We start from the raw sequence: 24,777 nt of genomic DNA, 5'->3' as shown, positions 1-24,777 counted from the left end.
GGCTAGCCAGCACACGTAGGAACACCTGCTGAGTCCATAAACCTATCAAAGCTGATTCTGGTAACTTTAAAACTTCACACATGCAAGGTAAATTAAAAAAAAAAAAAAAAAAAAAAAAAAAAAAGATACCGACGCTATTTACTAGAAGTAAGGATTATGCACAGGAGCAAGGACAGCAAGGCTGGACCACTACCGCACTTATCGCAGCGGGCTTCCTGGCGTCAGGGCCCACCTGAACAGACCATCTGCAGGCTGAGGATCCCTGGCCTTTCTTATAGAGAGGTTCCATTTTTTGCTGTGGCTGAGCAGCTCTTCTCAAGTGTTTAGTCACTTAAGCGACTTGTAAAAACTGAGAATAGATTGTCAACAGCGTTTAGCTGTCTAGATCCCTTTGGTTTCATTCGAAATCAGACTCGTAAGCATCTTTGACTCAGTGAGGGGTTTTGCCATTCAGAAGACACTCCGGTCCTTAAGCATAATGCACTCTTCCACGTTAGGGCAGAGTTGAGTGTGTAACGTGTTCCCAGTAATAACAATAATATATACACTAAAAGTACTTTGCCTTTCATTACTGGCACATACTTAATTTCATTATTGAGTAATGCAGCTCTTGGAAATACTGTTTAATTCTTACTCCAACAACAAATTTGAAGCACTGACAATTTTACAGCAGTAACTGGGCACAATTATTTTTCTTTTCTTCTGCCCCATCACCTACACTCCAACTTCATGTTACACTGCCAATCTAAGCGTAAAATTCACAGTGAAGAAATGGAGGATGTGCTTCTCTGCTATCAAAATGGTGCTAGCACTCCATTCTTAGCATGGCAGATAATGCGTTTCATGACAATTACAATGCATATTTCTGCTTTCTTATTATTGCCTTTAAACAATTAGACAAATGTACTTAAATTAGTAACCAGCAAACCTTAATTTAGCCCATAAAGATTATATGATTTTTAAATACAGGCAGATAAAATTACATATCTCGGTGGGTACCGGAGCTCGTACATACATAGTTTTGTAGATATTTTCAATGTGTTGAACATACCATCTTATTGACAGCAACTACGCAGAAAGCAGAAAAAATGTGATACAGATTCATTACTGAAACAGGTATACAGAATTATTTCCATGCTCAGTGACTGCAGCATCAACCCTAAGAGTCTTTTTTTACTCGGTGTACCCACAAATTTAAGACTTGAGGACTAAAGAATGTTGCCCTGAAATATTCAGGTACAAGCATTATTTTATTTAGGAATCACTGCTGTTCAAAATGCTGTTATACAGGAAATCCTATCTTCAACACTTCTTGCTAGCTAGAAAGTAAATCCTTTTATAGCATCGCTCTACATTTCTGGACAACTCTTCAAAGATCTTGACTGCCTATTTGTAATAGTTTGACATCGTAAAGGATATATTTGCTTCCTGTTCTGGGGCAGAAGTTGGGGACAGCATCTTTCTGTGTAATAAATCATGTTCTGTTATGGGGGTACCATATAAGCATAGAACACTTTTTTCCAACTCAGTTTGAATGGAAAAAAATAGTATGGACAATTTCTATGTATGAGTCACCTCATAGTTTTGTTTGACTCAGTAGGAACAAGGCAGAAATGCAAAAATAAAAGCATCCCTCTAAGTTGGAATATTTCTGCCTCTTGTCGACCTCCTTCCAGCTTTTCGTCTTACGCAAGGATTTGAATTAGTCTTCCCAAGTTTGTTCTGGACATCATTATTACTTAATGTAATTATAGCTTTTCTGCCCATTTAAATTTATTTTGCCCTTTGTATAACAACACAAATGATCCATAGCTGTAGCTAGAGAGAAGTCACCCTGGGCCTCACCCTGCCATTACTTTCACTTGGTAGGATCCATGGTAGTGATGGAAGCAGGTACTTCCATCTTAAAGGTCTGCAAAGATGATTGCTATCTTACCAGTGAAGAGCCATGATGACATATTTTTATAAAGGATACACCTGTACAAAGATTTATTTATTTGCCCTGCTTTTCTTAGAAGGCTGTAAAGATAGGATTTGATTTTTTTCTTTCCTCCTGATATGCTGATTTCTGAGAAAGGAAAGCATCAAACGTACACACTGCAAAAGGGAACTAATCAGATGAGTGAGAGAAGAACACTTTGGTCTCCACAAAGTCTGTGTCTCTGTGTTCCTGCTAGCTTTTATGCTGAAGTCAAAAAACAAAAGTCCCTTCTGATTATTTGAGAATTTTTCCTGAAAGCCACAAAACTATCATCACTTTAATGATTGTCCTGTTACTTCATGGTGTCTTTGGCATTTTTGTTTTACCAGAATTAGAGTGTAGATGAGCAGAACAGCTTTTATACTCAGGCCACTTCAAAGGAGAAGTTTTGGTAACAGCGTAGGCAAACAGAGTAGCTATTACACTTTTAATAGTAGCTCTAATACACCAGGTGATATCTGAACCTGTTTAGCAAGAGACAAGGTGTCCAAGAAGTAAAGAGTCTCTGCTACACTGTATGATGAGGTTTGCTGGATTTTTAATTTTTATCCATAGAAGAAACAGGAAAGGAGAAAAAAAAAGTCTTCCACTGAAGGGACGTGTTTTTTCTTTGATAGTTCTAGCTTATGTCACGGTTGAGAATAAGATGAAATAAGGTTGTTAGTAACTGGAAAATTCATTTTTTCTTAACAGATACCAGTGAGACAATTCTGTTTTCCAGAATCCCTTAAATGGGTGAGTTTTCTGGCACAGACTCACATTCCGTATTTATCTCCCTAATGTGGGATTCTACAGGAAGGAACAGAGATGGATGGTCCTCTGGAGTCCTTCTATGCTGATTTTTATTTCTTATATATTTGGACAAAAGTATTTTCCTCCAGAGATATAACAAGACTGAATGAATACAAGCTGTTTTCCGATATCACACATCAGTGTAACAGTGGAAATGCTTCTATTACCTAACTTTATTCATTCTAATAATCTTTTTAAATACTTAGCTGAGACCACTCAGTTGAGTAGTGATTACTTAGAAACATCTGCAGATTCAGGCACAAATTTGGAAAAGAAAAGGGAGTTGTTTGATATATGTCAGTTGTGAAGCAATTTTGATTTTTAAACAACAAAAAAAATTTTAAATAGCATTTGTATTCAAGCTGAAGGGTTTGTGATGCAATTACAGCCATTTTAAAACCTATCAATTTCACAAACTCCAAATATAATCTTCAGCTGACAGGAGCACAATCAAAGAATGACCTTGAGCTGGTTAAGTGCCAAACTGGTGCAACTATTTTCTTCATTTTGGATTAACAGTTAAAATAAACATCCTTTGATCTCATTATGGCAGATGGGTGCAATCACGTGCGTATGAAAGTGCAAAGACCCTGGCTCAAAGAACTACAGAGTTATAAAGGTGAAAGCAATCTTCCAGTAGTACTATCCAGTACTACTAAAACAGGGTTTACTGTGGAATAATTATACAGCTGCTGGAAAATAAGAGACATTTGAGTCATGTTCTTAAAGGTATTTAGCTACCTAAAAGTCCATGCAATCAGCTACTGCAGTGCTAAAAATGCTTGCACATTTTATGTCTGCTGAAATAACTGATGTACCTGTAGCGCTTCCCAGTAGGCACCAATCCCTATGTTCGGACACCTTCAGACATACCTACATCATGCTGTAAGGTGTGATGCACAGATCCCAGGTCCCTGACTTAGGTGGAACATGAGTCAACATTTCTGCTCAAAATACAGCTAACTCTTGAAGCACTGTAGTTGTGTTAGTGCAGCGTTGCACCTGACATAACAAGAGCCGTATTTCATAGCTATGCTGCTGGTGATTCCACACACAGCTGAAAGGAATTGCTGCCTTTCTGTATTATTTTCTTACATAAGGCAGGTATCTTATGTCACAAAAAAGGAGACTGTTTCCCAGCTCGGACACACTGAATTGTCTTCAGTGTTTCAAATACAGCTGTTTTAAATTTCCATTTGAAGTTCAAATCTTGTGTCCCAAATATATGGACTGGCTTTACATAGGCCTTACTTTAAATGTTTCAAAAAAAGCAACTAGCTGAAACAGCCAATATTACTTGCTGTAAAGGCAACCACAGTGCCTTTTAAATATATCATCAGTCTTAATTTCTCTGTATTCGAGATCTTTTAATTTCCATATGTAGACAATATATAAAATCATAGCCCATTCGTGATCCAAGCCAGATACTTCGATTACAATGTTAAGATGCTGGTCTGAACCACAGCCAAAACTTAAAATGAGCCTACAGCTAATCTTACACATACGACAAGGAATATGTATAAGCTGCTTTGTAATGCCACTCCAGCTGCCAGGAAATAATAGCTAAATGCTCTCTCTCTATTGGCCTTTTTTTGAGTTAGCTACATAGGCTGACCAAATGCCAAGCAGCCTGGGCCAAGTACGTGCTTGGTTTGAGGTTTTATTGGCTTGTCCATTTCTAATCACAAATCAAATAGAAAATAAGTGCTTTAGCTGGTAACATATTAAACCCCTAGCCAATGGAAAAATCTTTAAGAGCAAGGGGTGCATGTTTTAGAAAACAATATAAAATAGTTTATACCTCACCACCAGCCACCTCAGAGGGATGTAGTAATGACAAAGGATAAATGCAAAAAGGAAGTCTTGGTTATGCACAATATTATAGTATAGAAGGTTAAAAAAAAAAAAAGAAAAAAGTTTAACGGCCTCTAAGGACACATAAGGAAATGTGTTCAGAGAGCAAACTCTTCTTGAGAGACCTACAAGGAAGTATTTTGGGTTTTATTTCCTCACAATGGTGTAGCCCCTAGAGGAAATACTCATGTCAGACAAAGAAACACAATCAAATTCTGTACTCAGTTTAGGCCTGTGTAATGACCGAGTGCAGAGAACCTGTTCTGGATTTCTGCAACCACAGCCAGGACAGAGTCTGATCACTTGCAGAAGGGAGCTATTAAGGAGTAACGTCACTGAAATCAGTGTTCTCAGTTCTTGGCCTGATGGGAGATCTCCCTGCTGAAAATCAGCCAAAGCGTGCAGAGGAATTATGTGACTGTCCTCACTCTGTATCAGGTTCTTGTGCTGGCCACTGTATTAGTTACGTAAGTTGACCATTATCCAAGGTAGGCGTTCATGCAGAAGATGACCAGTATGTCTTGGTCATAGATTACTTGTCTTATGCTATAGCTTGGTTACAGGAGTATCAGAAAGGCTGAGTACACTACCTTCACACATTCTGTTGTGAGAACCATAAACTGGCCAAATCTTCCTTATTCCCAGTATCACTAGAAAATGACTGAGAAGCTGGAATGGCTTAGCATTACCTTGGTGAGAAATTCATGGGGAAAAGCAGAATTCTTTATCAGTGACAAGGACTCATATAACCATAGGATCTTAGTTCTCATCTTTAATGAACTCATGATTACGACCTCACTGTGACTCAGAAAGTAGTTTTAGCCCAACTTTATGGATGGGGTATTGAAACAAAAAGAGATTAAATTACTTGACCAAGGACAACAAAATAAGGCATGAAGTGGGGCAAGCAGTTGAATCCACTGAGGACAAAGCTTGGCCCTGAAAAAAAATGGGAAAAAAAGGAATAAATAGAAAAAAAATGGGTAAACAAAGGTAGTATGGGAGAACAGAGAGACTGAAATTCACAGTTAGCTCAACAATTAATAAGAAGTGCTTTGACAAACGTGGAATTTGAAAGAACATTGCAAAGTTTGAGGAATATATTACGTATGTGTTTTCTGAAGTCTGGCCTTAGGGGCTAGATAGGCGTATTTCAGAAATCAGAAATCATATGAATGAGAAATAGCTACTTTTATACAAGAGAAACTTGTAAAGGAAGATTGCTGAACATACAGGTGTTTGGGAGCCAGCTAGTAATCACAGCATTGCAAGGAAGATGGGGGTAATTTTTATGAAGGCACAGAGGGGAGGAAAGCGTAATTAAGATGGGTAGAAATGATTTGCCAGCTGCTGGAGGAGGACAAGTGGAGCTGCAGTCTGCATATTCTGACTTGCCATGCAGATTTCCTAAGCCCTTCCATATAAGCTCTGTGTGGTCCACTGAATTCTATAGATTTTAGTAGTAGAGCAGCTGCACTCTGTTTACACTTCTCCTAATGGTAGGCATCCCTCAGTGCACAATGAATTTCCTATCAGAATACTTTCCATCACCGTATGACATTAATTCCAGATACTTTTCCATATATTTACAATTTCAAATAAAACTCCCCAGCTCTCCAAAAGATATAAATGCAAAAAATGTGGTGTCCCGATCTACTGCAATTTCCACCTTTCAATGCTCTGCTGCTTCTTTTTTACCCATTCCCCATTTATCTGTTTCCCATACAACATATTTTAAACTGATTAAAACTATCAATTTTATCTGCTTCAAATTGCAAATACATACAAATATATGTGTGTGTAAGACATATATACTATATATATACACATATACCCAAATTTAGAGAAAGAGCAATAGTTTCCCAGTGCACCATTCATCACTGTTCTGCCCTTGCATCCCCATCTCAAGGAAATCCTTGAGACTAAGATAAGAAGGGGCACCACCTCCTATGAAAATGGATGCCACGAAGCCTGCAAGTCTTTTGGGGGAGTACTTGGATCATAAAAAATTTGCTTTCACAGTCCAGGTCTTAAGGCACAGGGGTCAAAATCTGCTTGTTCTAAAAGCATCTCTTCAGTGGGAGTAAGTTTCACAAACACCTTGTAGGGCCAACAAAAGATGGAAAGTTTGGGTCAAAGAAGTGTTTAAACTGCTATAATTGATCTGACTGCAAACACTGGAAATCATTTCAATAAAAGTGATTGGAATTAGTATCTGAACAGTGCTTTGAAATTTAGCATTAAATATTACTTCCCCATCTTAGTTATGAACCATAACTGTGCTTTTGATCCCACATATTGGAGGGACCTGATATAAACATGTCCTGGTTTCAGCTGGGATAGAGTTAATTGTCTCCCTATTAGCTCATACAGTACTATGTTTTGAGTTCAATATGAGAAGAATGTTGATAACACACTGACGTTTTCAGTTGTTGCTCAGTAGTATTTAGTCTAATGTCAAGGATTTTTCAGCATCTCAAGCCCAGCCAGCGAGAAAGCTGGAGGGGCACAAGAAGTTGGCACAGGACGCAGCCAGGGCAGCTGACCCAAACTGGCCAACGGTGTGTTCCATACCATGTGACGTCACATCTAGTATAGGAACTGGGAAAGGGGGGGCGGAGAATCACTGCTCAGGGACTAACTGGGTGTCGGTTGGCAGGTGGTGAGCAACTGCACTGTGCATCATTTGTAAATTGCAATTCTTTTATTATTAATGCTGTCATTTTATTAGTGTTATCATTATCATTATTAATTTCTTCTTTTCTGTTCTATTAAACTGTTCTTGTCTTAACTCACGAGTTTTACTTCTTTTCCTGATTTTCTCCCCCATCCCACTGGGTAGGGGGGGAAGCGAGTGAGCAGCTGCGTGGTGCTTAGTTGCTGGCTGCGATGAAACCATGACAAAACAGAATATAAGACGTGGGTAGCATCCCAGCTCTTTTCTGTCAGATCGTACATAATAGTTCTCCTGACATGATACACAAATGCATTTCTAAGGTTATAGAGAAAGACACAGATTTTCCACAGGCTTCTGGAGTACCTTTATTTGCAGTAGCTGAAGATCGGTGTGACAGCTTTGTGTAATTATTAATCAGCAAGTTTGAGCAACTACTTAAAGACATTTATTGAAATTAATAGCAGAATGACCTGTGCAAGATTGCTTCAGTATTAGGACATCTAAAACATGGCCTACAAGATGACAAGTACATCCTTTGGGACCAAACTCTTCAGAGATGGCACCGTGGCTTCCGAAGCCAATGAGAGCTTTACAGCTCCACATAGAACAAGCTGGGTCCTTCCCCCCTCCCTAGGGGTTAGACGGTCTGCACTCGAGCCCCGCTGCAGGCTCCAACTGCTGGGAACAAGCTGAGTGAGAAAGGGCCTCTGGGGGGGCTCTCACCACTTTGCTCAGGAGCTGCACTTAAGCACAGCCCTCAGCCAGGGTCTTCCTGAGCTATAGGGCAGGGAAGCCTATGCCTGGGCTTGTACCTCACTGGTCCAGAACCTGACCCGCAGGCTGGACTTTCCGGCTGGGTCCCAGGCACTCCTCATCACCAGAGACGGCTGCCCTGGGGCTGCTGGGTGGTGGCTGAGCCCGGCCACCTCACCAGCCTCTGCAGCTCTTCTTGTCCAGGTGCTGCGGGACTCTGCTCTGGCTGCTCTCTGGTTGTACGTAAAGCCTTCTTTCAACCGATTTAGCTGTTCCCTCTGAACTGCAAAATACTCTCAGCTCCATTCAGGTAACAGTGCTCAGGCTCTCAGGGTCTGATTCTAGGGGGTTTAAAAATTTTTTTCTCACCGTAAAGTCACAGATACCCTGCTGGTCTTCTAGCAAACAGAAACTATACAACACTGTATATGTGAACATTATTTTCAATTTACATGTATTCATTCCAAAAGGGTTTGGACTTTATCTATTTATTGTCATATTTAAATCAGCCTATGCAAAATAGAAGCTTCTTTCTCCTGTTGTTAACTAAAGGAGCTGCAGGTGTGGGACACCCTAACTGCAACAAGAAAGGTGGGGGTCTGGACACAATAAGTGGTGCAGAGCTGTAGTGTAGAGAACATCTCAGCATCTAGTAAATGGAGAGAGGATGTTGTAGCAGGACCCGATCGGTGAGTGTATGAACCAGCCACCAGCCACTCCACAACTGGAGAGGGCTGGACAACTCAAGGTAAACGAGCTGCTGCCTCCAACCACTTCCATCTGGCCACATGTGTGGGTGAGCCAAAGTGTCAAATACAATGTTTACAAATCCAAACCCATTTTACCCTGCATGCAAAGTGTCTGCATTTGAAGGCCAGTTTCCCTGTCTTGTCGTTCAGTCTGTATACACAATCCATGAACCCTCAGCCATACATTTAGCACTATTACCTCAGTGTAAAATAATCATTATGTTAGCATACAACACAGCTACTTAATTACTTTTACTGAAATCTACAAAGAAAAGTACTCAGTCTGAATTTTGCCCCAGATTTGCTTCATTAATGGTCTGAAGTCCACCAGCAAGAAGTACTCTGCTCGCTCTAGCTCTATGTGACCAGTCAAGCCCTTCATTAATGCAGCAGCACCTTACAGCCACCCTTAACAAAAACAGAAGGAAAACAGTTACCTCATCCAGAAATGTAGGAGAGGTCATGTGTCTGGAAATGTAGCAAGCTCAACGTAAAATGTACTAATGGTCCTAAGCAGCCTTCATGTGTAGTACAACCAGTTATTTGCTTCAGCTACAAAACCTGGATCTTTAATATAGTAAATCCTGGAAAAACTCTGTATTAGTAGTTCAGTTGTAGGTGGCCATTTTCAGTCAGCTCTCAAGTAAGATCAAATAATGACTGGATGGATGAAGAAAAAACCATGGTGAGCATGAAAGGGGAATTAGAAACTAAGAAATACCACTTCTTTGCCCAAAAGACCATGACATATGGTCCTACACCTAAGTGTAAATACCTTGAGGATTTATTAGATTTTATTGGAGCAACTAACCGAAAGGAAGGGATGAAATAATGTCATTTGGCATTCACTTTATAGCCATGTCTAAACTGAAAACAAAAATCATAAATGCATGTATTTTTATTCATATTGGTTAAGCCAAGAGAGCTAAATCAGGTAAAATAACAGACAAGAAAAGGCAATTGGGGTTTTCTTCCTTTTTTTAGAGAAAAATTTGGCATCTTTAGGGTTTAATAGCTCTCTAATGTTTTGGTGCTCTCTGCCACTCACTACAATGAAAGGGAAACTGAAATGCTCCAACAGTGACAGCAATCAGTCTTTGCCAGGGGTGTGTCTCAAACAAAAATCTACATTACCCTTCAGCAGGGCAAGTGCTGTAGAGTTACAGGCAGCCTAGCTTGCTTGCACTAATATAAAGGGAGTTTTTATCTGTGAACTGCTTCAGGATAAGGTTCCATAAGTCCTTTCAAGCCTAATCCTGTGAATTGCAGAGCACTTCCTGGCAAGTGTTAAGCAATTTCAACTCCCATTAATTTCAACAGGCTTTGAGGATACAAATCAGGGACATTTTGCTCAATTCTACCCTCATGCGGAACTTCTGTTTAAGTCCATGGAAGCTTGTGTGTGTAGAGTGATGGCCCTTCATAGCTGACTACTGTTTGCAGTAAAAGCAGCTGCATCTAGGAGTTTAATGCATTTTAAATAAGCCTTAAATTTAGTAATAAAGGCTAAAGACATAGGTAACTAGGCCCATTTGCTAAAATTATATTTTATTATCAGGCTTAAGAGATATAAAATAAATAAATTTTAATAGCGGTGGGCTTTGCTGCTATTGATTTCTGCAATATATTCTAAACTGTGACTTTCCTTATTCTTGCTTTCATTTTTAAAGCTGGAATTGCTTTCTGGCTTGGATAAAACTCCATATAAGAAATGGGATATGCAGATTAGGCCATTATCAGTGCTGCTACTGTATGATTTTCATTTGGATAATAACCTTCACTGGGAGACCTCACAGCACATTACAAAAGCTTCGAAGAGAACCTTCTGAAATTTCTTGGAGAGCATTACCACACATCACCCCTCATGAGATGACTGTCCCCTGATGAAACAACTCAGAATGTCCTACAAAAAGTGCAACTGGAGCCAAGGATTCCTGTCTAGTTTCTTTCCTGGAACAGAATTCACAGGCCAGTGAACAGGGCAGTTTTCATGGATTTACTGACTTTTGCAAAAAATTTTGTGACAGGAACTGGAGGGTGGTAAGCCTGTTCGGCAGCCCAATCCAAGGTAACTGAATTCTACTGTTGTTTTCTGTATAACAGATAGGCCACATTAAGACCAGCAGGAAATTATATTGGAGACACCTCCCAGAGGTGTCAAATTTCTTTCAAATTTGACTAGTGAAAGCAGGTTTTGCAGCATAATCTGCAGCTGGTATGAACTGCTTTGAATCAAACCCAATTATGACTTTGGCATGGATGCTGCCTTTGTAACTCCCAAGCATTTCTTTTACTTTAAGGGAAGACCTTGGAAGTTGAGGACACCACTTCAGGGAATGACAGAAAACATATCTCAGTTTCACAGTCAGGATCTAGAAGACCTGCAAGTTGAAAGGCAATCAAAAGCAATGTCTGTGAATTTAAAAGCATGTCTATTAAGAAATATCTCCTGATTTTTTCTTGCTTCTGAGATCTGGGCAAAGAAAAAAATGGTATTAAAACAGATAGAGACCATAGCACAGTAAATGGTTTCATACAGATGGGATGCATTCCTTTTGTCTCACACCAGGACTGAGTCTCTGGAGCTAACAAAAGCCCTTTGTGAGAGTGTTTGGGTTATGTACACTCAATGTCCTCATGCATCAATGTCCTTAGATGACCTGCCTGAAACTCAGGGTTTTGAAAAAGTACTGGGAATTAAGCACCAGAGTCAATTAATCCAGAGAATACATGTAATATCCCTTATATCCTGATGCCAAACACGAAGCCATTCTGGTGAGGTGCTTCTCAAAGCAAGCTGCTCCACAGTATAAACAGGATCAGAACTGTCAGCATAAAAATATTTCAAAAGGCTATATGCTCCTTTCCCCTCAAGAGCTCTCATCGCAATTTTAATCTAATTGAAAGCTGTATTGATTTTGTGTGGCAAGGTCTTGGTAGCAGGGGAGGTTACAGGGATGGCTTCTGTAGGAAGCTGCTGGAAGCTTCCCCTGTGTTCAAGAGAGCCCGTACCAGACGGCTCTAAGATGGACCCGCCGCCGGCCAAGGCCAAGCCAATCAGTGATAGTGGTAGCACATCTGGGATAACATTTTTAAGAAGGAAAAAGAAGTTGGGACAGACAGAAATGGCAGCCAGAGAGAGGAGTGAGAATATGCGAGAGAAACAGCCTTGCAGACACCAAGGTCAGTGAAGAAGGAGAGGGAGAAGGTGCTCCAGGCACCAGAGCAGAGATTCCCCTGCAGCCCGTGGGGAAGACCATGGTGAGGCAGGCTGTCCCCCTGCAGCCCATGGAGGTCCACGGTGGAGCAGATATCCACCTGCAGCCCGGGAAGGACCCCATCCTGGAGCACGTGGGTGCCCAAGGGAGGCTGTGACCCCATGGGAACCCTGCGCTGGAGCAGGCTCCTGGCAGGACCTGCAGATCTGTGGAGAGAGGAGCCCACACTGGAGCAGCTTTTCTGGCAGAACTGGTGACCCTGTGGAGGACCCACGCTGGAGCAGTGTGCTTCTGAAGGACTGCACCCCATGGAAGGGACCCATGCTGGAGCAGTTCGTGAAGAACTGCAGCCCATGGGAATGGCCCATGTTGGAGAAGTTCATGGAGGACTGTCTCCCGTGGGTGGGACACCACACTGGAGCACGGGAAGAGTGTGATGAATCCTGCCCCTAAGGAGGATGAAGCGGCAGAAAATAACGTGTGATGAAATGACCATAAACCCCATCCCCATCCCCCTGTGCTGCTGGGGGGGCTTGGTAGAGAATCCGGGAGTGAAGTTGTGCCCGGGAAGAAGTGAGGGGTGGAGGGAAGGTGTTCTGAGATTTGGTTTTATTTCTCATTACCCTACTGTGGTTCATTTGTAATAAATTGAGTTAATCTTCCCCAAGTTGAGTCTGTTTTGCCTGTGATGGTAATTGGCGAGTGATCTCTCCTGTCCTCATCTCGACCCACAAGCCCTTTGTTATATTTTCTGTCCCCTGTCCAGCTGAGGAGGGGGAGTGATAGAATGGCTTTGCTGAGCACCTGGCGTCCAGCCAGGGTCAACCCATCACAAAAGCTATTTTGGCTAATGCTCGTTTGGGCAATAGCAGATAGCACTGTACTCAGAGACCGGGTGTCTCCTCTCTTGGACATACCATGGAGCCGACACACGGCTAGAGAAGTTTCCTTGGTTAATGTGCTACTGAGACTCACTTCACCTGTCTGGGCAAGCTCTGCAACATGGCAGCTTCAGAAAGAAAAGCTGGTTGGCTAAAAGGCTATGTGGCAACAAACAAAAATAGTCTCTATCAAGCTATGGTAAAAAAGGGAAACAGAACAACAAAGAAGCATATGAAATGCATCCACACTCCCCATGTCTACCTACTGCAAGAGTGGATGTCGTGGCAGCTGGGACTGACTCGCTCTCTGCCCCAGCTGTACACGAGGCAGGGACCTGGGAAGCTGTACTGGGAGTCTCATGGAAGACCTTCTATCCCAGGAGTCAGTGGTCTTGAATAGGCCATGTCTGCTTTACTGGGCCTTACACTTTGGACCAGAGAAGCCCATAAGTTGTTAATGTAATCTGTAATTTATAATACCTTTCGGAAAGGTAAGGTGTACATGCATCAAGGGGTAGAATGTATTGATCCTAATGAGGAGACTATTGTACATGGCGGAATCAGAGACCCACATCACAGCTGACCTGACCAGGTGCAGGACTGTGCTGCGTTGCATGTCCAGCATGGCCTGCAGGCCTGTGTTATGCTGCACAGGTCCCTTGGCACAGAACAAACTCAGCCAGTGCGTTGTAGCTGAGGAGCCTGCAGGCAGCTGCCACTCGCTACTGGAGATTATGTTACCTGCACAGCCTTGCCCTTATCTAAAGTGCTGCATGAAGTTCTCATGCAAGCATCCTTCATAAATAGAGTTGCTTTCTTGTAAGAAAATTGTATAATAGCTCAAACAACCAAAAAGGAGGAACCTCTCTCCGCATATGGCACCTGTGCAGCATGCCATGGGAAAATCCATCTGAGGTCTGTCCAATGCTCCATGAACACAGGATTCCCACTGTCTGAAGGGACAGATTTATTTGCTATCTAGATTTCTCTTTCTGCTCTATCAGCTCTTTTATTATGCCATTTGCTGCTGAGCATTTCTTACTGGAATCCAGAAAAAGCCCTGCACTGCCCCTCTCTGCCAGCTCATCCCCCACTCCCTGGTACAGAAGGCGGGCACCCCACTCACAGCCTCCACTACTGAGAAAATGCTCGGCTGTGCAACTCTTCCACCAAGTCAAACTTGCTATGATGAGGGAAGCCCACACTAAAACTCCCACAACAAATACCCTGTCTTCCCTTAATCTTGTCAGCATGTGAAGACCTCGAAATGCTAAAGACAGTCAAGTCCACTAAAAGTCTTTTTTTGTCTGTTTCCAAGTAAAACTAGCAATGGCCAGAATTATTACCTGGTTTACTGCACAGACTCTCCTGTCTCCATTCAACTTTTATTTCTTCAGTCTGACTGAATAATAAATTATACTATTCAAATATATAGCCATCTATACTTTTTTATAAAACACTATCAAAGATTTTTGGACATATTTAAGATTCAGTGATTTCCTGGAACAATTCAACAGGTTTTGGGTCTATCCGTCACTTAGGTTACTGACAGAACAGGGCACCAAGCAGCATAAATCAGGCCCAAGCCACCTCAGACAGCAGCGTATGTCCTACTGTGTCTCAAGAGCTAAATGGAGAATATGAGGCCCAAAGTATCACACAGCATGTTGATAACGAACCAACCTGTCAATAGTGAGATGCTCTTAGATGAAGCAGAAAGGATAGAATGGGAAGAAGAGTTGGAATGCTGCGTTTTGATACATGCCATTGCCTACAGTCACCTAGAGATAGTGAAATACATCACTGTGAAAGGTCCTCCAGGTCCTTTTCACTGATCTTGGTATACTGCAGCTCCTGCAACAAGCAGACTTGGGAGCCCATCTTGGGCTCACTGTACTGAGCCGAAAGCCACATCACAAATACTTGTACGTGCCGCTTGCAGAAAGTTACTATGGAGAAGTCACGGAGAGAAAACAAGCAGTCTACATGATCTACGGGATCTGACTGATCTTCACTTTGCATATACACGTCGGCAGCTGTGCTGATTTTGCCTGGGATGTAGTTAATTTTCTTCATAGTAGCTGGTGTGGTGCTATGTCTTGGATCTGTGACCGAAAGAGCGTTGATAATACAGGGATGTTTTCATTACTGCCAAGCAGCGCTCACACAGAGTCAAGGCCTTTTCTGCTTCTCACCCCACCTCACCAGCGAGGAGGCTGTGGGTGGGTGCACAAGAAGTCAGGAGGGGACACAGGCGGGACAGCTGACCCCAACTGACCAGAGAAATATTCCACACCATATGACATTACGGTCAGCGTAGAAAGCTGGGGAAAGAAGAAGGAAAGGGGGGACATTCGGAACGATGGCCTTTGACTTCCCAAGTAAGCAAGCATGATGTGGGATAGAGCCCTGCTTTCCTGCAGACGGCTGAACACCTGCCTGCCGACGGGAAGTGGTGAGCGAATTCCTTGTTTTGTTTTGCTCACACACACAGCTTTCGCTTTACCTGTTACACTGCCTTCATCTCAACCCCTTATCAGGCGCTTACCGCGCGCGGCTCCCTCAGCCGCGCGCGGCTCCCTCAGCCCCACGCGGCCGCCCAGCCCGCCCCGCCGCAGCCGCTCGGCAGCCAGTGCGCATGCGCCGCCGGCCGCGCAGGCGCCTTCCTTGCTGCTGGGGGCAGCCGAGCCTGACGCTGGCGCCCGCGTCCGTTCCGTGCCGCGGAGCGGGTGGCAGGCGCCGCGGGAGCTGGCCGCGTCGTGAGGCGAGGCGAGGCGAGGTGAGGTGGGTGAGGTGAGGTGAGAGCGCTCGGCGCGGAGCGGAGCGGAGCGGCGGGAGGCGGCTATGGTGCCCGCGCGGGCGGGCCTGGCGCCGGGGACGCGGCTGGCGCCGAGGCGGAGGTCGCAGGGCCGCGGGGCGGGTGCTGGGCTCCCGCCGCGCCTGGGTGGGCGTGGGGGCCGAGCGGCGGCAGGGCCGCCTCTCCCCCGCTGGGCCGCTCTTCGGGGGCTGCGGGATGTGCCCGTGCTGGGCCGGGACGCGCCGTGCGCGCAGCGGGGCGGGCGGGCCGCCCGCCCGCCCCGCCCGAGGCCTGCGGGGGATGTCACCGCGGCACGGTGTCAGGCCAGCAGCGAGATAACAACGGCTGCTGCCTTACTCAGTTGTGGGGTTTTCTGGTTGTGTTGTTCTTTAAACCTAGTAATGGTCATTTTGAGGAGCGGTGGAGTGCTGCACCTGTGAGACACAGCGGTGGGCGTGTTCGCAGGTACTTAGGCTCTGCCGGTTTGGTAGGAACACCGGTTTGAATCAAGAATCCCTAACGACAAGCGAAAGGCAATAAAAATAGGAAACGTGATCTCAGTGCTCCTAGCGGTCATTTTCTGATACGTAGCTTAGCTTACCTTATCATAATTGCTGGTATGGACCAGATCTGAAAGTGTAATGCCATGACAACCCCTCTCTGGTTCAGCTGCATTTAGCAGTGCTTGTCCTTAGCACTAGGATGCTGTATTGGGCTTGTGTGGCGAGGTTTTGGTAGTGGGGGGGGGCTACAGGGGTGGCTGCTGTGAGAAGCTGCTAGAAGCTTCCTTCATGTCAGATGGAGCCTTGGTGCCAGCTGGCTTCAAGACAGACCCGCTGCTGGCCAAGGCTGAGCCAGTCAGTGATGGTGGTAGCACCTCTGTGATAATGTATTAAAGAAGAAGGAGGAAAACTGCTGCACAACAGCGGCTGGGAGAGAGGCATGAGAATGTGAAAGAAACAGCCCTGCAGACACCAAGGTCCATGAAGAAGGAGGGGGAGGAGATGCTCCAGGTGCTGGAGCAGAGATTCCTCTGCAGCCCGTGGTGAAGACCATGGTGAGGCAGGTTGTCTGTCCCTCTGCAGCCTGTGGAGGTTCACAGTAGAGCATATATCCACCTGCAGCCTGTGGAGGATCCATGCTGGAGCAGGTGGATGCCTGAAGGAGGCTGTGCCTCTTGGCAGGACTTGTGACCCCATGGAGAGGAGCCCACGGAGCAGGTTTTCTAGCAGAACTTGTGAACCCATGCTGGAGCAGTCTGTTCCTGAAGGACTGTACCCCGTGGAAAGGACCCACACTGGAGCAGTTTTTGAAGAACTGCAGCCCATGGGAAAGACCCACCTTGGAGGAGTTTGTGGAGGACTGTCTCCTGTGGGAGGGACACCATGCTGGAGCAGGGGAAGAGTGTGACCGCAACCCTTGTTCCCTGTCCCCCTGCTCTGTTTGAGGGGAAGAGGTAGAGAAGTTGGGAGTGAGTGAAGTTGACCCCAGGAGGAAGGGAGGGGAGGGGGGGAAGGTGGCTTTAGACTTGTTTTTATTTTTCATTGCCCTACTCTGATTTGGTTGGTAATAAATTAAAATAATTTCCCTGAGTTGAGTCTGGTTTGCCCATGATGGTAATTGGTGAGTGATCTCTCCCTGTTGTTATCTCAACCCGTGAGCATTTAATTGTATTTTCTCCCCTTGTCCAGTTGAGGAGGGGGAGTGATAGAGCGGCTTGGTGGGCACCTGGCAGCCAGCCAAGCTCAACCTACCACTTACCATTCACATTGATTATGTTGGGAAAACAAGCAAGGGTCTGTTTCTCATACTTTGTCTCTTTTTTTATCTTGGGGGGGGGGGGGGAGGTGTGTGTGTGTTTGGGGTGGATGTTTTTTATCTGTGTGATTCATGGTGGAGAGTGCCTCTTCAGCAATGAGAATAGGAAAAAATACAGCTTAGGACAAATGAACAAAAAAAGATGTCATGAGAAGTGAGGTGTAATTAGTTATAGCTTAACAAGGTCGGCTGCTGACAGACGTGGCTAAGTTTGGGGATGTTTAGTAGCCAGTGTATGTATGCTGAGACAAGCTATTTTGGCAGGGCCCTTTGCCGTATGTTAGGAGAGGACTACTGTAAGAATTTGCAAGATAATTATTCCCTTTCATAGTATTCCTGCATTATTTTTTTATTTCTGGAAGCAGGGAAATGAAAATGAACTGCTCACCTGGATGTTGTTTGGGACGTGGATGGATGTGTTTCAGGGTGATGCTGCTTCCTTTACAAGGGTTCTTTCTATTTTGCATGACACTAAATTCTGTCAGCTGTAACATGGAAATAAATTACACAATGCTCTAAGTTGTTAATGTTAAAGAAGATTCTGCTAAGTGTTTTTTTGAGACAGAATGCTGTCCCAAATGTTGTAAGCTAGGCTAAAGCTTACTACTGTCAGTAGTTTTCAAGGCTGCTGTCGATAGGCTGTAGAGACCCTTGCCAGCTCTCATGGGCCTGGCCCTCCTTGTTTCTGTGGTAAAAGACAGTGAAAAATAGGAAACACTATTCTGCTATTGCTTTTCCAATACTTGGGATTATTGTGAGGAAATTGTGCCATTCCTGGGAATGAAAGAAAGGGGCTGCAAGAAATACTGATGCTTATACCTATTTATAGAAGGGGCTTGGCATACTGACAAGACTAGGTGGTAACCATGGCTCCTAAAGGCAACAAAGCAGTTGTGCAAAATTTTTTTTTAAATTAATAGAAAGTGGTTTCCAAATTAAAGTAGCTACCTAAACTGAAGAAAGGAAAAACCCCTCACCTTCTTGTTTTATTTCTTTCTTTTCACAGTGTCTAAGTCTTGACCTAATCTTTAGAGCTCTCATGCCTTCAGTGCCAAAAAGCAAGACGCTAGGTTAAGAAAACGTTTGTTTGTTCTTTTTTTTTTCTTAACTCCAGGTTTAGGTAGTGCTGAGTTTTTGCTTTATAAATCATACTTGGAATTTTCTGCAATGATTTTGATTATCTTTTGGCTCTGCTGTTACTAACAGTAACAGCTGCGCTTCTCCTAAACATGTTCTTCTTACTGTCTTTGTGTCATTATATCATTGCTCTCAGAGTGCACAAACGATTGTATGATGTTTCTGTGGAGGTTATTTGCTATTGGGAAGATTGGAAATGGTGCTTTGAGAAGTGGGGTGTAAATGAATGAGTAGCATCATGGGGAGGTGTGCCCAACTCAAGAATGCATTTAGCAATTCCTAACCATTTTCTGATTGAAGTCTTGAACTGCTGAGTTTGATTGACCTCCAAATGCCAACATGAATGTTATGTGGAAGCTTATCTCTTCAAAGCCTTCAAAGAACAGTACCCGCTACCCTTTGACTGGGTACTACTGCCTTAAAGTTTTCCTTTTGGTGATTTTTAAATTTGCTAAACGTTGTCTGTGAACTTTTTACCTCTTCTCAGGTGGATAAAATGTTGATGGTACTCTGGCAACACTGCTGGTAATCATCTTCTGTGATCTGTTTCTTTGGGGGTGCAAAGTCAGCAGAGAGAAAGTAAGTGTTCCAAATAATGCATAGTGAGAAGAAAGACTTATTTTTGAACAGATGAATCACTATGAAATCATGTGCATAGATTAGCAGAACTGTAAAATAGCATTTAACTTTGTTCTGCTAATGTGAAATAATAGCATTCAACAGCCTAATTCCGAAGACATATTCTATTAAGTATGTATTTGAGATAAAAAACATTCTTCTTTTTGGACCTGTGCAAAGTCCATGTGGGAAATAGATAATAAAACAATGTAGTAAAAGTAAGCTTTATTCTCTTTTCTCTCTTCACAATACTTGACCTTTAAATGTTTTAGCCTGTCTGTATTTTATATCTTCTAATTCTTTTATGTAATTTCTAAAGAAAGAGAACACTTCTTGCTTAGTATTAAGCATGTAGGCAAATCCCTGCCCACTCAGCAGACTCCTTTAGTATGGACAGAAGTGCTTTGTTGAATGATGATGTCATTGTGATGCTTGAACTTCATCTTGTAGTTAAGGGTGATGAGATTGGATTTCTAGCTTGTCAGGTTTCAAATACTATGTGTTTTTAATGTGCTCTTCAAAAAAATGCCATTAGACTTGGATGCAGTCGATTCCTGTGTTTTTCACAATGCCATTGTCATGGTATAACCTCAGCCAGCAACTAAGCACCATGCAGCCACTCACTCGCTTCCCCCCTACCCAGTGGGATGGGGGAGAAAATCGGGAAAAGACGTAAAACTCGTGGGTTGAGGCAAGAACGGTTTAATAGAACAGAAAAGAAGCAGCTAATAATAACGCTAATAAAATGACAACATTAATAATAAAAGAATTGGAATATACAAATGATGCACAATGCAATTGCTCACCACCTGCCAACTGATGTCCAGTTAGTCCCTGAGTGGCAATCCCCCTGCCCCCACTCCCCCCAGTTCCTATACTAGATGTGACGTCACATGATATGTAATACCCCGTTGGCCAGTTTGGGTCAGCTGCCCTGGCTGTGTCCTGTGCCAACTTCTTGCACCCCTCCAGCTTTCTTGCTGGCTGGGCTTGAGAAGCTGAAAAATCCTTGACTGACCCACCTGATTGCCTTTACTAAAGGGTAAAATAACTGGATTTGTAGACAAGGGGAGAGCAGTAGATGTCATTTACCTCACCTTAAGCAAGGCTTTCAACACTGTCTCCCGCAGTGATCTTGTGTCAAAGGTAGGATGTTGGCCCACTGGCAGGGCTTCCCTCTGGACAGGCTAGAGGAACAGGTTGGTGGGAGCCTTAGGAATTTCAATAATAACAAATGCTCTGTCTTGCAACAGCCCTTACAGCACAGGCTGGGGATGGGCTGGCTGGGGACCAGTTCTGCAGAGATGGCCATGGGCCCTGGCAGGCAGCGTCCCAGGCAGTGTGAACAGTGCACAGCCTGAGGAGCCAGATTAGGGTGGGATTTACCCCCCTCTGCTCAGCACTCGTTAGATCTGCTACTGACACGTCCAATTTTGGATCCCCCAGTATGGGAGGGACACTGACCAGCAGGAATGAATTCAGGAGAGACCGTGGAAACAGCAGGGCTGGAGCCCATGCCTTGTGAGGAAAGGCTGTGGGACTGGGACTGGTTCAGCTAGGAGGAGGGACAGCTTCTGGGGTACCCAACAGCAGCCCTGCCACCGAAGGGAGGGGGATGAAGAAGACACAGCCAGGTTCTTCACGGCAGTCTGTGGCAAAAAAGCTCAGGCTAGTTGTGAAGAGAAAGGTTTTATCAATGAGGACAGCTCACTAAGGTGCTGCCTTCTCTGTTCTTGGAGGTTTTCAAGCCCTGATGGGACAAAGACCTGAGCGACCTGGTCTGACCCCATGGCTGAACATCCTTGGAACTGGAAGTTGAGCTAGATGCATCCTTAGGTCTCTGCCAGCCTTAGTTATCCATTGAGCCTTTAAAATTTCCAGGCTTTCCATATGCATATGCACGTGCCTTTGCTGAGGGTGAATGCCAAGGACCGAAGAACTGTTTAGATGGTATTTAAATTCATTAAATTGCATTGATATTGCTGTTGCCTTGTAAATATCTTGTTGATGTTTAGTGTAGATTGATTTAAATTGAGGAATTGTTTCTGATGGAGGGGCAATAGACTTCTAGTCTACATGCAATAACTGGTTTGTGCTTCCTTTGAAAGTATCTACTGTGCTTCTAATGATCCTCTACTGTAGTTTCTCCTTTTAATATGAATGTTAAAAATTACCTGGTGGCAGATAGCATAAAATTCCAATGTGTTCGTGTCAAAACTACCTAGGAAGAAGCCTTCCATCATTTTGCTGCTTGTTAGGTAGAACTGGAGGGGGTTGGTTTTGTGACTTGGTATATAGAAAGAGATTGAATGCATCTAGATCCACTAGAGTTTAGACATGCTCAACAGGTCTAGGTATGTCTGGAATTGTTTGCTGTAGTGATTATATTTATTAAAAAAAAAAAAAGGCAAGATGTCAACTCTAGTTTAATATGTAGTCATTTATTATATGGACACCTATTGTCTGAAAATGCAATTAAATGTATTCTAAAACAATACAAACCCATACTGGCATAATTCTGAATGCAGTCAACAGGTTTGGTTTTTTTTAATCGTGGACTCTCAGAAATGTAATTCACAAGTATATGGGAATATTTTGCTGTTTAACTGCCAGGGATTTATATTCATTGAGGTGGTAACTACTAATGTTGAGTTTTCCTGCTATGAAGAGTATTTGTTGTAGTACCTGCTGCATTTGCATGTTTTCAGGGTTTAATTCTGTCTCTGTAAAAATAAGTGGCAAGATTCTGAACGCATCACACTGATAGCATGTCTTGAAATTGGAGCACGTGTATATGTTTTCTCAGTGCTTATTGCAACGGATTACACTTAGGTTTTCAGCAGGTGCTAGGTTTTTTATTTTTTTAAGGAAGCTGTCCCAAATGACTGGAGGTGTGTTTACAGTAAACTGAAATGTTTGAGTATTTGCTGTTGACCATTAGTTTCACTGGTGTACAACAAGGTAACCTGAGTTCTGATTTCTCTCAGATTTAGGTTCCCGTGTGCTTATGGGTGCCTGCATATTTCAGCTTATAGAGAAGGGTTTTTTTTGTCAAGTATTCCAGCCCCTAACTATAGTTGCCATTTACAGTCTCACAGGTGGGTCTTTTATTTGTTTTACTTCTGGTTTTGCATGAAATAACTGAAAAATTTGTGGAGAATTTTGCATTTTAAATCATGTTTTGGAAACTGTGAACACTCTCTTGAGCTGTCCCATTTTCAAGTAAATGAGATATACTTAAAATGCTCTCAAGGGTAAATGCTCACAGACTACACATATGCTGTGCCATATGGAACTGTGTATTTGCTCCAGCTTTAAGAAATGTTGATCACCCATTCTTTGTGCAAGACCAATGAGTATTCAGCATTTCTTGGATTTAAGCCCATAAAACAAGGTGATATGGTAGACTCAGGAAGGGGAAGAAAATGCTTTAATGCTTACATCTGCTGTTAAGTACAACGTAAATCTTGTGTGGTTTTGTCTGGCTAATAGTATGCTTTCTTTCCTAGTCTGAAGTATTTTTTCATCTCTGTTGCAGAGTGAGAGTTAGTGTCACAGGACAGAGCCAAAATGTTGGATGACATCAAGAAGCGTTTTGAATTTCCTAATGCATTTATTCAGTCACAGGTAATTTTTTTAAAAAGCATTAAACAAATATAATTGTCTGTAGAAACCTTTGTTCCAAGGCCTGCTACCTGACTGTAGAAAGGTGATAAGGAAGACTTTTAGGGGGTGTTTTCTTTACTCCAAAGGCAGAAAAACATAGAAGAAGGGAAATTGCGAACAAATGCTAATTGCCCTCTCTATGTAATCCAAACGTTGGACGTAATTGCTCATCACTGTAAAGTCTCTGCAGGAAAATCAGAAACTTTCCAGGACTGAAAGTTTTAAGTGGGACCAAATGGTTTTTAGTGACCCTGTGATCTCAAGAGAAGGCAGGAGTTACCAGAGGTCATGTGTGGGGTCGAAGTACCTGACAGTACTTTATAGAACTTTCTTTAGGACTGGTCTGTTTTCTTTCTGTGTGATGAGAGCTGATGAACTACTGCAGTCTTGTTTGTGATCAAAGAATAACTGCGTACAGCTCCGCTGTGATCAGCAGACCAAACCCCTTTATTTTCAGAGCCATGCATTGGCTCCTGATCATGTTCACCTAAAACTTTCTCATATGCATAAAGTGCTTATAGTGTTTTTAATGGACAGGAAGGAAGAAAGTAATAGGTTCTATTGAAAAAACCCACCTTCCTTCCTTTGGCCATCTCTTATTTCGGTATTAAAAACATATCTCTTCGGCTGCAAGACCATTGCTAACTTCTGTGTTTTCTTCCTCTTCCTGTTTTCAATTCAGGATTAAATATGTAGCCATTTGTTTGATGGAACAAGTTGATGTGAATGCAGTCTGTGCAACCTGGTGTCTGTTGCCTTTTTAGTTCAGCTCAGTCTACCTTGGTTTATGGTAATTAAGTTTGAAAGAGAGATGAAGAAGTCCACTTGTGTTCAACTTGGCATTTAGGAGAGGAAGTCTTATCCCTGAAAGCTAGAGTTCATCTGAGGTCTAGCAAAGTGTCTTGTACTGCAGATGAGTTCACGTCATTACTAGCTTTGATGAGTAGGACTCGGCATCTTTGAACCAGTTCATTTTTCTTCAGTACAGAAGAATGTCCCCATGGTACAAGTACTGCTGAAATGTCTTGGCTCATCACTACAGCTGCACATCGTTAAGGACTACTGGTGTGCTTTGGCTGATTTTGTGCTGTGCTTTGGTTATTTTGCTAGTTTCCACTTATATTCTGTGACCCCTGAAAAGCATGCTGTAATCTTCAAACTGTCATCAGGCCAGGATTCAACTTTGTGAGAGATGTCTTCTCTTTCTGGGACCAACCAAGACATCTGCTCTGCAGAGCGTGTAATCTACACAGACAAGGATCAGCAAAGTGAGGAACTTGAGCATAGTTTTGTAGGTCAAAAGGTTTTACTGGTGACTCAAGTTCTTGGAATGCACATTTGGAATGCACATTTTTACTTTCTTGTATAGCTTACCGCAAAAAACACTTTCTCTTCATATGCCCCTTTTCCAGTGTAATGAAAGTGTTTTAAGGATGTGGGTATGAATTAATTTCTGAAGTCCTTTTAAGTGGGGAAAAAAAAAAAATAATAGAATTCACTTGGTAAGTGCACTAAAAAAGATCTCTTCTGCCTCAGGATAACAGTAAAAAGTAGTATGCCACCATTATGGAGATTTTTGGCCCTAAAACATATTTCAGCTTCCATACCAGTAAGTTTGGTATTTCAAATTGTGATAAAATGATCATATGCAACAGCAGTGTAAATACTTCCTAATGGAGAATTGAAAAATAATGCTTGATCCGCATGTGGTTTTTATTTCTTTTTCTCTTTCAGGCAGTGGGTCATCTGATTGCTGTAATATTGCAAGAAAATGTTTCTTCAGAAAAGATCAGACAGGCATCTGACCAGGTCTGTGACATTCTTTCACTTCTGTCT

At 43.0% G+C, this 24,777-nt stretch overlaps 1 protein-coding gene across 1 annotated transcript in view; it reads left to right on the top strand.

Annotated features, from left to right (window-relative positions):
* The first annotated feature begins 15,573 nt into the window (after nucleotides 1–15,573).
* Nucleotides 15,574–24,777, top strand: part of FOCAD (focadhesin) — a 127,047-nt gene continuing 117,843 nt past the window's right edge. The window contains exons 1-6 of the mRNA XM_049796559.1: nucleotides 15,574–15,689; nucleotides 18,527–18,601; nucleotides 19,145–19,236; nucleotides 22,263–22,373; nucleotides 22,814–22,902; nucleotides 24,676–24,750. Of these exons, the coding sequence (XP_049652516.1) occupies nucleotides 22,846–22,902; nucleotides 24,676–24,750 (132 nt within the window). The 5' untranslated portion in view covers nucleotides 15,574–15,689; nucleotides 18,527–18,601; nucleotides 19,145–19,236; nucleotides 22,263–22,373; nucleotides 22,814–22,845. The remainder of the gene's footprint in view (nucleotides 15,690–18,526; nucleotides 18,602–19,144; nucleotides 19,237–22,262; nucleotides 22,374–22,813; nucleotides 22,903–24,675; nucleotides 24,751–24,777) is intronic.

Source organism: Accipiter gentilis, chromosome Z (assembly GCF_929443795.1).
Source record: "Accipiter gentilis chromosome Z, bAccGen1.1, whole genome shotgun sequence".
Taxonomy (NCBI): Eukaryota; Metazoa; Chordata; class Aves; order Accipitriformes; family Accipitridae; genus Astur; species Astur gentilis.
The sequence above is the reverse complement of the archived record's forward strand: the minus strand, read 5'-3'. Positions and strand labels throughout refer to the sequence as shown.